This window comes from Dipodomys ordii, unplaced genomic scaffold, assembly GCF_000151885.1.
Source record: "Dipodomys ordii isolate 6190 unplaced genomic scaffold, Dord_2.0 Scaffold106, whole genome shotgun sequence".
NCBI lineage: Eukaryota > Metazoa > Chordata > Mammalia > Rodentia > Heteromyidae > Dipodomys > Dipodomys ordii.
Genome location: NW_012267322.1, coordinates 5,208,663 through 5,222,476, shown reverse-complemented (window position 1 = coordinate 5,222,476; position 13,814 = coordinate 5,208,663). Strand labels below are relative to the sequence as shown.

At 39.0% G+C, this 13,814-nt stretch overlaps 1 protein-coding gene across 2 annotated transcripts in view; it reads left to right on the top strand.

Moving 5' to 3' along the window:
• The window catches only part of Rpgrip1l (RPGRIP1-like), a 95,314-nt gene extending 89,798 nt beyond the window's left edge, over positions 1–5,516 (top strand). For both annotated transcript variants that reach the window (XM_013028013.1, XM_013028014.1), the window contains exon 26: positions 2,576–5,516. In XM_013028013.1, the coding sequence (XP_012883467.1) occupies positions 2,576–2,688 (113 nt within the window). In that variant the 3' untranslated portion in view covers positions 2,689–5,516. The remainder of the gene's footprint in view (positions 1–2,575) is intronic.
• The last annotated feature ends 8,298 nt before the right edge of the window (positions 5,517–13,814 follow it).

Below are 13,814 nucleotides of genomic sequence, written 5' to 3'. Positions count from 1 at the left end.
TCAGGACTTTTTAATCAAAACCTTTTTCCTCGGTACACTGGAGTTGAGCCACAGTAGTCAAATCCTTTGCAACTCCCCTGCCTTCTACTGAAGCCAGTTCTCTGCCCTTCTCCCTCTTTCCTTTCTTTGGCTAATAGAAATTGTAAGATAATTCATTGACAATCACAAGGAAACTATTCATTTTTTGGTATTGAGTGTAAGGAATTTTTTTGTTTTTTATTTTTATTTTTTGCTAGGAGAACTGGCATGAGCCAGCAAGAATGTTTTTTCATGTTGTTTATAGGAGACTCAGCTAAGACACTTAGACTTAAGCATCTGAGTCAGTTATGTTAGACTCATTATGGTAATGCCTTCCTTTCGACTTCTCTGTAACTCCCATGTTAGAGTCACTCAAGGAACTCTGGATAGCTTCCCGCTGGATTCCCATAGGTGGATAAGATTCCAGACCAAATGTGCAGTGCGAGATTTTCATCTCACCAGAGGTGGTTCCCAGCAGTGTTTAATTTCTACCTTCTGTTTATTATACAGCATATTTAGCACATTCTGAAGGAACTGTATTTTATAACTCATTCTTTCCCATCATAATCAAGGAAGACTTGAGCTACATCTAATAAATGTAAAAATGCAACTGATAGCCAGGTGCTGAAGGCTCACTCCTATAATATCAGCTACTCAGGAGGCTGAAATCTGAGGATTGCTGTTCAAAGCCAGCCCACGCAAGAACGTCTGTGAGACTCTTATCTTCAGTAAAAGCCAGAAGTAGTGCTGTGGCTCAAGTGGTAGAGCACTAGCCCTGAGCAAAAGAAGCTCAAGAACAGCACCCAGGCCCTGAGTTCAAGCACCAGGACCAGCACCAAAAAAGAAAAGAAGGGGCTGGGAAGGTGGCTCAGTGGTAGAGTGCTTGCCTTTCATGCATGAGATCCTTGGTTCGATTCCTCCACACCACATAAGCAGAAAAGGCCAGAAGTGGTGCTGTGGCTCAAGTGGTAGAGCACTAGCCTTGAGCTGAAGAGTTGAGGGACAGTGTTCAGGCCCCACAACCGACAAAAAAAAATATAACTGATTCCTAATTCAATTAACTTAGCAGAGACATCTCTGAAAGATGTTCCTTATGCACGCATTCAAGAACACTTAATGGAGCAGCTTCTTAGTGCTAAGGGGTTTGCTCACACCATGGTCCTACATGGGCTACTTGTCCTGGATATGTGTCATGCACTCAAAAGTCAGGATCAAGCCAAAGAATTGCCCCAAGTTAGACCAAAGAAATAAATGAGAAGCCCATTCTGAGGAATCTTTATGAAGTATACACCTGTGACCTGGTAGCCCAGAAGAAAGATGAAAAGATTAAAGTATCACTCTGAACTCTCAAAAACTCCTAGACCAAGAGAGTCTAACAAAAACACCAAAATTATTTCTGCTCTATACTCCTGATCTTTTTCGTTTTGTTTAGCAACCATGTTCTCCTGTGATTTCACAGAAACCATACTGGGCTGACATTCAGCTGCCCTGGCCATGTTTACAGAAGCAGTAAGAAGACCAGGCACTGTTGTGGCAGGATTTGAATTCTGCATTCTGTGTTACATAGATGTGAGCATCCCTAGGAAGAAATCAAACAGGAATATCAGCTGGGTACAACTAAGCCAATGTGCTTCCCCAACCTCCCATTCTGCATCTACTCCTGTACTGAGTTTTAAAGGTTTTCTCACATATTTTCTTTTAATTAAAACAAAGACAACTGGATATGGTGATACTTTCTTGCCTCCAGTTCCACTACTTGAGAGGCTGAGGCAGGAGGATCACGACTCCAAAGAGTTGGAGGCCAATACTCTTTCTCTTAAATGAAGTTCAAATAAAACCAGAAGGAATATAAACAAAAAATTATACTCATAAGTACTGTCAAACGCTCAAAGTCCAGGATTCTGGCTTTAGGTCACTCAAGTACCACTATCCACAGAAGCATGCAGTCTTAGGTATTAGACTGGCATCCTATCCAGCCATGTTTGGGAAAGGCTCAAGGCTTTGGTCCAGAGTTCACTTCAGGGACACCTCTGAAAACAGAGGTCTCTCCCCCGCAAAGCTGAGGGGCCTCAGAGCTGTCCATAGACCACAACATTCCTATGTCTGTCTGCCATTTTCATTTTTTAAATTTCATATAAAACTTGCTTTAAATGGAATGTTTTCTTTAGAAAGATAAGTAACCAATCCAAATTAAGATCATGTAACATCTTTACAGTGGTTTGCCATTCTGAAATTCGTTATTCACACCATGTGTTAGAACAAATTCTAACTTGGTTGTTACATCTTAATCCCTTTTAGACATTTTTTATTGTCTTAAAAATACCTGTTGCTAGGTAAACTTAAAGACTAGGTTATGTTTTAACTCTACAAGTATTAGGTATGCACTTGCATCTACATCTTCATGAACATACAATAAAAGTTAACAGTATGAATGAAGTATGGCTGAATTTGGGGCTTTTAAGGAGCTATTTTTATTTTCTCACTGACTTTTTCAGCTAGCCCATCTCAAGAAAAATCTGATGAATGAGACTGACACTCCCCTGCTATTTTCTCCTAGTTTTTGATGCACGAGCAGATGGTGATGGCATTGGCAAGCTCAAGGTGACAGTGGAGGCGCTCGATGCTCTACGGTCAGTCTACGAGCAGTACAGAGAGGACTTGGAGGCTTGAAAGAAGCAGCTCCAGAGGCATCTCCTACTTCTAAGTAAATGCCCACATGAAAGCTCTTAAGATGAGATTTTCTGTAATTACTCTGGTGTATATAATCTATAATTCATGGGGTGCTGGGAGGGTGAGGTCTGGGTTTGGGTTTGAAATGTTCGAGTTTTGTATAGTTTTTCATTTGTTTATTTTTCTATTCCCTCCTTCCCATGACTGCTACCCCTAAGGACTGAAGTTTCTGCAGTGGGTAACACCTTCTCAATAATTTATACCTACACGATAGCTTGAGAAAATGTATTTGCATTTTGAACATTTCCTACAAAGAACTGAAATGCAATTCCCATTTTTATTTTTAATAAGCAAAAACATGAATCTTAAGAAAAAACTATAAAAAAACACTTTTATGTTATCCCTAATCATCCCACTAAATGGAATATCTGTGATTAGTCTCATTAAGAGTTTTATACTGTGAAGATTTTATTAGAAGCAATATATGAAAATTACTTGGATTAATGTGTTAATCTTCCTCTTTAAAATGCTAATATCCATTTTATACACATTAAAGCTCAGTATGCATTTTCTTTGATGCATGCAGTTTCTATCAATTAAATATAAAGAAGGAGAATTGACACCAACTTATCAAATTACTGCAAGGGGTGTTTTTGTTTCTATTTCTTGAAAATTATATTTGTATTGCTTTCATGTATTTGTAATAATATGGGATCTAGAGGCATGTCTATATAAAGAAGTAATGGATGGGATGGGAAATTCACACTTTTGAAAACTTAGTTTATGATAGAAATTATTTTAAATATGACTAGTTTATGACATAGAAATTATTTTAAATATGACTAAATTCTGCTACACTTAGACCTGAAAGAAGTATCTTTTTATCATTTTTTTAAAACTTACATCGAGCTTATACAATGCTGGAGTGCATGTGGATAACCAGATCCTCAAAAAGCAGCTGAGAAAGTTAATTTTCTAGCTTTACCCAATCTCACTGAAGGATTTAATTGATATTTTTAATGGAGCTGTGAATCAGTGCTGCAAAGGAATTGTCTCTAGAGGTCTAGGATATAATGCATTTCATTTTTTAATTTACTTTTTTATTTGTCATTTTCTTCAAAGGATTTTTATAGGCTGTGGGTTTTCACTGTTTGCAAACAGGCTATGTTCCTTCTTAAGCATATGTAAAGTATTCAGGGAGATAAGTAATTTATTAAAATCTACCTAATTTGCCGTGATATATTAAATCTCTGCTTCAGTGATCACAGACCATTTCATTTAGAGAATTAGGCATTCCCTCTTTGTGTGATTAAAGCTCTGGAAAATGAGTTCTTTGCTCCTATTTGTGAACATTCAAAGCCTGCTAATGGCAAGAAGATGGAATAGATTATGAGACAATTCATTACAGTTCAACAGGGGAAAAAAAGCAGCTATAATGCAAAAATGCAAGTATGAATATCTGCATATAGTTTGAACCATCTGTGCTCTAATGGCTCCAATAATGACTCTCATCTTTAGGAGGCTTTGAAATGACATCCATACAATATTAATTTGTTGCTGTACATTGTGGGACCAGTAGAGTATGATCTGACCACAAAAATCTATAAATTCTGTCTCTACCATTTGGCCTCCCTGTCCTGGAGCCTGCCATCTCCAAGGGGAATCTTGCTCTCATCAAACTCTGCAAATCTTCCTGACAACTCATTCCTCTGGAACCTTCTAGCAACCACAAACATCTGCAGACAAAACCTCTCCAATCCTAGTAAACAACCACATGTTTGTTGTCACTTCAGCTGGCTCTGAGCTCATCATCTTGGCCTCCCTTTCTAGCTTTCTTTGGCTTTGTGCAGTTACAGTGTCATTAAGGTTCCGTAATATTCCCTGCAATAATTTAAAACAGCCAGATTATACCCTGGGATTAACTGAGTGGTTTTTGAGACATTTATTGTGGTATTCTCCCAGAAGGTTTGTATTATTATTTTAAAATGTTACATCCTAAACTAAATACCCTCTCTGCAGAGAGAAAAACTGGGTTTCATTGGCTTCTTGAGATCTAAGTGGCAAGGGGAAGTTTTTATCAGTGAATCAACTGTATAGAATCTATAACTCAGATAAGATTAGGAGATTAATCCTGTTACTCTCACATCCATGTTTATTGTAATATTTAAAACTTGCTTTCTAGTTTATAATATTCAGTTTCAGAACTCACAGATGTTCCCAGCACTCATTTTCACACATAATGGCTGACACATTTTGAAGTAGGTAAGTCATATCAAGTCCTCTCATGGAAATCCATTTGTATTTACTTTTTCTTTTGTCTTATGTTAAGCAGAGCTCATTGAAAAGTTCACCACCTTTCAGATTGAAGAGTGACAGTTTTTCTCTGTGAGCCAAGCTTAAATAGTTAAGGATGGCAGGAGCTGATGGGTACTGCCAGCCAGGGCCTTGTCACCCAGACACACCCATCAGAGGTGAGGCTTTTGTGCCCCCACAGCTCCCAGTGTAATGCACACAATACACTTAGCACTTGGAGGCTGGAAATTGTGCTTATAGTTTGGAAGTATAAATAGAGACGTGATGTGGCGTGTGGGAGAGCGTATTTTGCATGGTTTGTTTTTTGGGGTTTTTTTTTTGTTTTTTTTTTGTTTTGTTTTGCCTACTGTAGTAGAATTGTCAAATTCCCAGCCACTGTCATGAGAAGCAGTTGACAAAAATAAGTTTTATGGTTTACAGTGTGGTTTACGTGGAGAACATTTCTCTTCACTCTCAGTTTCAACATGTTTTCTAAATTATCATGGTTTGTTGCCATTTAACTTAAATTAGGTTGTTTTTTTTTTTAGAATAGAGAATATGTTTAATCAAATAAAGAGAGGCCACATTGAGATTCTGCTGTTCCTGTCATTCATTTGTTACCACAAAACACAAGTAATTTCTATGTGTGATGAAGAAGTGTGGCTGAGAAGTGGTCACATGACTTGGGATGTTCTGCGTGCACCCATGTTCCCACAACAAAACTCAAATGATTTTAGTAATCTGACATCAAGGGCTGGAACAATGAAAAACAGCTCTTACACATGTTCTAACAAGAATCTGATTAACATTTTTGTGGATATGGAAAAATAACTTTTTTTAGTCAAACTGGCACTATTGCTGAATTTAGAATGATTTCCTTATGTACAAAATAGCAAAATGTGAATCATGTCTGTGAACAAATAGGAGAATGTCATCTTTGTGAAACACAACACAACCAAAAGGGAGCTTTGGGGATATAAAATGATTGGGTGATTGACAATATCAGCATGATAATTCAGCCCCCACAATGAGTACATTTTCATAAGTCACTCATGCCTGAAGGCCTGTGACTACCTTAACAAAGAAAAACTAAACTGGTGATTTATTATAGATTGGGCAACATGCTAATTAAATCCATGAATGGAAGCAAAAACAGCTTTACATCCCCTTTGTTCAGAACAAAAAACAACCTCCTGGTCAACCAGAAAGCTAGAAAGTATCAAAGCGATAGAAACGAGTGTTTTAAAATCTCAAAATATAGAATTAGAAAATATGCTCTTATTCCAGTCTCTTACATTGCAAGATAGAATTTTCACTTCCATTTCTAAGTACCACCAGTGGACTGCACCACACAGCTGACCTCCTAGAAAAAATAGGTTCATTTTACAGGTATTGGTTACCTTTTGTTCTTGCCCCTTCATTTTCTAAATGATATTCACTAACAGTGAGTCATGTCTCTCCTGAGTTCAGGCCTCTAAAGAGAGGTCTGGCACTTTCCTGAGGCAGAGGCCTTGGTTTTGCCTCCTGTTCACTTTACTCATCCCTGTAAGTATCCCCTCTGTTCATTAAACACCAATGGGTTTCTTTTCTTTTCTAAAAATGTTAGCATCTTCATTTCTGTATCTGACCAACATCTCCCCCATATCCAGCTAACCCACCTAGTTTTAAAGTTAAAGCACAGCTTTTTCCTCTTCCTACTTTTCCGGGTATTCCAAAACATTTCTGTAAAGACTTGCGTCTTTTTCCCCATCTTTTTAAGATGAGAGGCTTAATGTGAGGCCCTAAACTGAGCTTGCTTGAACTCAAAATCCCCAGACTCCCAGTAACTGGAATTACAGGCAGAAGACCACTGTGCCCAGCTCAGATTTGTCTCAATTTGCATGACAGGGGTCTTCTTAGCCCTTACTGAGGAAACTACAGGAGTAATTTTCCTATTACTTGCTTCTTAGGCCTTTTCCCAAGTCACAGAGATAGACAAGAACTCCAAAGCTCTTAGTAATCCTCGGGAAGGACCTAGAGACTATTTTTTTTCTAGAGAAAATGTAGGATTTTTAAAAAATTATTTTCAAGTAGTTGTACAAAGAGATTTTAATTTGCCATGTCTTTTTAAGTAGGTTTCAGTTTAACATGTCTTCGTGTTACAGTGTCACCCCTCATCTATCCCATTCTGACCCACCTCATTTCTTCATTCCATTCTCACACAGTGAGGATTAGGACTGTATTCCCCCACAGTTCTATCCGTTGTTCTGCTCCCCTCCCATTAGTCCCTTTCCTGGAAGTGTTCAGCTATTACAGCTACTCATTTTAACCTGTCAAATTTTCAAGGAGGTTATACCATGGAAATCCACCTTGATGTATATCCACTCAGTTTGATTGTGTATGTGACCCAATGTGTGTTCACACATTTACATTTTCCACATATGAGAGGAAATATGTACCTTTTGTCTGGCCTCACTTTCCCCAAGTCCATCCATTTCCTTTTAAAATGACATAATATTCTGATGAGCGAATAAAATTCCACCATAAGTATATCACACTTTCTTGATCCATTTGTCAGTAATAGGGCATCTTTTTCCCTTCTCCCTTACCTTACCTTCTCTCCTTCCCTATTTTTCTCAATTTTATCTATATACAATGGAATCTTGACTGAATTCTTCTCCCTATCCTTTTTCATTCATCTACCCATTTCCCCTTGGCTCCTCCCACATCCCTTGCAAGTACTCATTTCCTGGTACTTATCTTGTTGGGCTTTCACTTAGTTTTTCTAAAGAACTACAATGCTGGGTGCTGGTGGCTCATGACTATAACCTTAGCCACTCAGGAGGCTGAGATCTGAGGATCCCTGTTCAAAGCCAGCCCTGGCAGAAAAGTCCATGCGACTTATCTCTAACCACCGGAAAACCAGAAATCAAGCTGTAGCTCAAAGTATTAGAGCACTAGCCTTGAGCACAAAAGCTGGGGGAGAGCACCCAGGCCCTAAAGCTCAATCCCCATGACCAACAAAGAAACAAAAACTGTACTATTTGAGCTCTCCATGAAGTCTATACTTCAATTAATTCATTTGTAACCACTAGCATACCACCCATACTTATAGATTTATAGGCATATCCTAGCCACTACAAATGAGGGGAACCATGTTAATGTGTTTCTCTGGGTCTGACTTCACTATATTTTTTTCCAATTTCTACTTCCTTTCAAATGGTATAATATCATTCTTTCTGATGGAGAGTAGAATTCTGTTGTGATACACCATTTTCTTGGTCCATTGAGGGGCATCTGGACCCATTCCATATCTTGGCTAAAATAACATTGAGATTCCATTTCATCCCAGTTAGAATGGCCATCAAGAAAACTAACAACAAATGCTCAAAGATGGGGCCAAAAGGGAACTCTAAATTGTTGGTGGGAATGTAATCTTGTTCAACTATTACGGAGTTTCCCCAAAAAATCAAACATAAAACTACCCTATGGCACAGAAATCCCACTCCTGAGCATCTATCTAGAGAGCATAAACAAGGCCACAGTAAAGCCAACAGAACAACCATCATTCCATTGAGATGGAATTGCAGTGTTATTGATGTGCATCTTTATTGGCCATTTGTACTTCTGAGGAAAGTCTATGAAAGGCCTTTTCCTCACCTCCACTTGGCCGGGGAGGGGTTCACGTGTAATGAGACTTGAATTCAGGGCTTCAGGCTCTCACTTGGTTTTCTCATTCAAGTCTTTCGCTCTAACACTTAAGCCACATCCCACTTCCCTTTGCCTCTTTATTAATTGGGTTAGTAATTTGGGGGAAGGGTTCATTTTTGTTGCTTTTTTTGTATATTGTGGTAATAAGACCTTTGTCAGACATAGCTACCTAGCAAAGATAGTCTCCTGTTCCTGGGCTTCTTTTAGGCTTAGTGATTATATCTTTTACTGTCCAAAAGCTTTTTAGCTTGATAGAATTCACAATTCCATTGATCAAGTCTATTTGCTGAGCCTCTATAGACTTATATTCAGTAAGTTCCTGCCTATGCGGACAAGTTCTTTTCCCTGCTCTTTCCTGTATTTTCAAGGTTTCAGATCTTACAATAAGATCTTTGGTCTACTCCGAGTTGGCATTAGTACAAGGTGACAAGGATCCAGTATGTCTTCTGCATATAGATGTGCACTTTTTCCAACATCATTTGAAGAGGTTTTTTTCCTTTCTTTTTTGTAGTGCTCAAACCTAGGACATGGCACTTTCTAAGCAAGAATTCTGCCACTGAGCTACTTCCCAACCTGAAGAGCTTATGCTTTTTCCAACATATTTTTGCTTCTTTGTCATAATCTTTGTGTGAAGTCATTTCTGTACTGCTCCACTGGTCTTCAAGTCCATTTTTGTGTGATTACAAAGCTGGTTGTTGTGGCTCTGAAGTGTGATGTCTAGAATGTGATTCAAGCAACATTGCTATTTTCTTGCTCAGGATTACTTTGGCTTTTCGGGCCTTTTGTGGTTCCATATGAAAATTTAAATTGATTTCTCCATCTCTACAAAGAATGGCATTGGGATTTTATACTGAATTTTTAGATTACCTTTGACATTACCATGGCCATTTTTGTGATAATAATTCTGTCAGTCTATGAACATGAGATGTCTTTCCATCTCATTATTAACTTTAGTTTCTTTGCTAACATTTTGTAGTTTTCATTGTAGAGGTTCTTCATTCCTTGGGTTAAAGATACTTGTCTTGAATATTGTAAACAGAATTATTCTAATTTTCCTTCCATTTTTTTCAAGTTGGTATACAGGAAAAACTACTGCTTTGTGATTTTATGTCCCACTATTTTACTGGATATACTTACCAACTCTAGGAGTTTTAGGGTATAGTCATGAGAGCCCTTTAGGTATCATCTGCAAATAGGGAGTTTGATGTCTTCCCTACCCTGTTTGCTTTAATGCTATGGCTAGGAATTCAGGTCTCTAGTGAGTAGGAATAGCAAAAATGGACACGTATCTTCTTTCTGATTTTAGAGGAAATGGTTTCAGTTTTCACCATTATGATGATGTTGGCTGTAGGCTTTATGGCTTGTCATAATGCAAGTCATTATGGCTTGTATTATGTTGAGGCATGTTCCTTCTCTTCCTAGCTTCTTCAGAAATTTTATCATAAAAGGATGATGGAACTTTTCAAAGACTTTCTGAATCTGTTAAGATACTCATTTGATTCTTGTCCTTGCTTTTTTATTTATTGATTTACATATATGAAAGCAGCCTTGTACCCCTGAGATGCAAGGGATCATACTATATCATTTTTATTAGTTGTTGGATCCAGTTAGCAGGTTGTTTTATTCAGAAATTTTGCATCTATGTTCAATGAGATTTATTTCTAGTTCTTTGTTGTATTCCTGTCCAGTTTTGAGATGAGTGTAAAGTTGGCTGAAGCCTAATTTTAAAAACTTTAAAGAAATTCAAAATCAACCATAATCAAGCATTCTTTGGCCTAAATAAGTCTAGATTTAGCACAATTACTAAGCTCAAAGGGATAAAGAATGCAAGTGGAAAAACCAACTTAATGTATGCAACCACAAAAGAAATCTGTTTCCAAAGACCTGAAATCTTTTGGATTTCATTTTTCTCAACAAAATGCAATGAAACTTGAATTCAGTAGCAAAAAGACAGTTGAAACAAAGACTCCTTTCTAAAAATGAAAGAGTGTATATTTGACTTGCAGTTGACAAGTTGTATTTATGCCTACACTATTGTTTCAAGATCTACTGGGATTAGAAATAACCCACTACTACATGGTTAAGAGATAGGAAACAATAAGTTTTGTGGGGAAAGTAGACAGCTCAGAAGCTCACCCAAAAGGAGGAGCCAGCCAAGAGTTGAAGATGAGAGAAGAATTACAAAAGTCTAGTGGTGGCAGAACACAGGTAATAAATACCAGTGAAAATTCCTATAGATAAGGAGGTCCTGACCCCTGCGCAGAGGCCCAGGGCTAGAGCCTGAATGAAAGACTGGAACCTATGGAATGGACGCCAAGCTGTTAAGGTTGTTCTTTAAAAATGTATCTCCCTTTATTCCCCTTCCTTCCTTTTTTCTCCTTCATCTCTCTTCCCCCTTCTTCCTCAATCTCTCCCACTCCCCACAGCTAACATGAGAACACTTTGCTCTATCACGTGTCCCCACATTGTTTTGGGCCTCACTCAAAGCCCTACATAAGGCTACAAAACCTTAGACTTAAGCATGAAAATGAGCAAAATAAGCACTGTTTCATCTTGGTAAGCTGTTTGTCTCAGGTATTTTATCATAGCACAGAAAGTTTCTACTTTTCAAGTCAGTCCTGACTGACTGGTATGAAAGAATTGAGTTTACAGGAATAAAAGTGGCACTTCTAGAAAGCATTTCTTCTAGAATATAGTCCCTTTTTTTCAAAAGGGACTATATGCCTCAGAGACATGGTAGGGAAATTAAAAGACTTGGGTGGGCCCCAGTGAAGCAGTTATCCTTAATTGTACTGCACTTTGCTGTAACAACAGAAGAGGGCACTGTTGAGCTAAGGAATTTAAACCAAATCTCACTCCACGTGATTAAGAAAATCCAGTGGTTTTAATAGAAAAAAAGAATCCTATATCTTCTATTTAAGAGAACAAAAATGAAGATTAAAGCTGTTCATCAGTTGTATTTGAACTTGAATAAAGCTGGGAAAACAAAGGGGTTACTGCCCACTATCCCACCACCCAGAATGAGCTATTAATTAGCATTGAAAAATACTTCCTTTCTAACGGATGAACCAAGAAAATTAAAATTGTTTTAATTTAAACTTTGTTCATTAACAAATGTCATATGACTATTTCTTCAAAACCTCAAATAGACAGCTAAAATCCCCTTCTATGCCGTCCTGAATCCAACCAGCCTCCCACTACCAGAGTTTACCACTGTTACCTAATATATATTTATCCACAGCATATGTAGTTTTGCTTTTTATTTACGTATGTATTAGACTGCAGACACTGTTTATACAGCTTGATTTGCTTTTCCTAGAATGATTTTTAAACAATGTATTCCAAATATACTACTCAGGTTTGCAGAAAGGAGACCATCACCATGTAGTTTAGGGAGAAAAGTGTTTACTTGGAGGAGAGGAGTGAGAACTAGGGAAAGGCAGGGAAATGTGCCCACAGCCAATGCAGAAGTGATTCCAGAGCCTGGGAATGTCTCCCTGCCCAAAGGAGGATGACTGGAGCAGTTCAGGAAGTGACCTCAGAACCTGGGGTTCTTGGCTGACTCACAGTCAGGTGATTACTGTTTGGGGGCAGGTGATTTCTGGTAAGGCTACTTGCTGTCCTTCACAAAAGGGAGGAGTAGAGGGAGGAAACTGCTCTCCTAGGCAGAGCTAACACACCCATTGTTTCCAATGTATTCATGATTCTAGAGAGAAACCGTCAGTGGGATATGGATTTGCCACAGGACTGGCGAATCTGATGGTTTGAACCATCTTTCCTGTTACAACTAGATAATAGAAGGCAGCTATCTATCGATTATATGCAAAACATCAAAGTGCACACTAGCTACCAAATCTGCAAGAAATCACTGGGTAGAACATAACATGATAAAGTCTAGAGGATCAGCCCAGCATTAAGGCTGGTCCCCCGCCATCTTAGCCCCATGGTGGATGGTAGGGTCTGGCATCTTCAGGGTGGGGGAAGGTGAAGCCCCTCCCTCTCAGGTGATAGGCATGCCTGAATCCCTGGACACAGGGGCAAGCTGATAGGTTACCAAACCTGTCAGTCCAGTGCCTGGGACTGGGAGTTTCTTGTGACCCTGCCCCCTAACCTGACCCTATTTAGGCCTGGACCAGCTCAGGTGCCATCATACCCTCCCACATGGCTCCGTGTTTGTGTCTTGTCTCTCCTGGCTCTTCTCTGATCATCATGGTATCCCACTTTAACTCTCTATTCGAGCCAAATTGGTTTGTTGGTATTGTTTTTGTTCTTTCTTTCCTCTCCGGCCTTTATAGCTCAGTCTCCTAACAATGTTAATTGTATTTGCTGGCTGCTGGTCTTTGAGACAAGAGTCCACCATGTAGTCACTGATCTTTTAATAAAGATGCCCAAGATTAGTTCTTTCAAAATGTGGCTTCTCCATTTTCTCACCTTATAACAAAAGGAGGAGAGGTTGAACAGTGAACCCTCAACCAGTTCATGATCTTTAAAGGACAAAACTGGAATTCAAGGCTCAGTGACTTACAGGCCCAAGTAAGTGAAAGGATCTATCACATCCATGCCTGGGGACCATGAGGAGGCAGGCAGGCACAGGAGAAAGATGATTACAGAGTTTATTTGAGGAGCCATATTTCCCCCAGAGAGGGAGCACATGGCATCCTCCACTATCTAGGTAGTAGCATCTGGGGGTAGGAAGTTAGGTAGATGGGAGTTCAGGTGGGTCTGGACAGAGAGAGGGAGGGGCCAGCTGTATGGCTAGAACTCCAGGGCTGGGAAGAGCTCAAGTCTGGGTGGAGCGAAAGACCAAAGGAGGGCATAATCCTTACAGTAAGTACCCCAAGAGTTGTGAGTTTACCTCCAAGATAATGATGAGTGGAAAATAGACTACCCAGGCACTGAAGCCAGCTTGAATCGCTCCAGATTCTGAATAGGTTAAAGGGTGATCTGAATTGCTCAAACCCTAGACTAGTCATCTGTCAGAAGCACAAATAAATCTCTAAAAGATATCTATCCATAACCTCAAATTATCCCTATAATTTTTATGTATAGTGTTAGCTAAATGAGCTCCCTTCCCATTGCTTAATCCACGCCTTCCCCTCGCTGTAAGGTATAGGGCCTGGGCACTGTCCCTCAGCTCTTCAGCT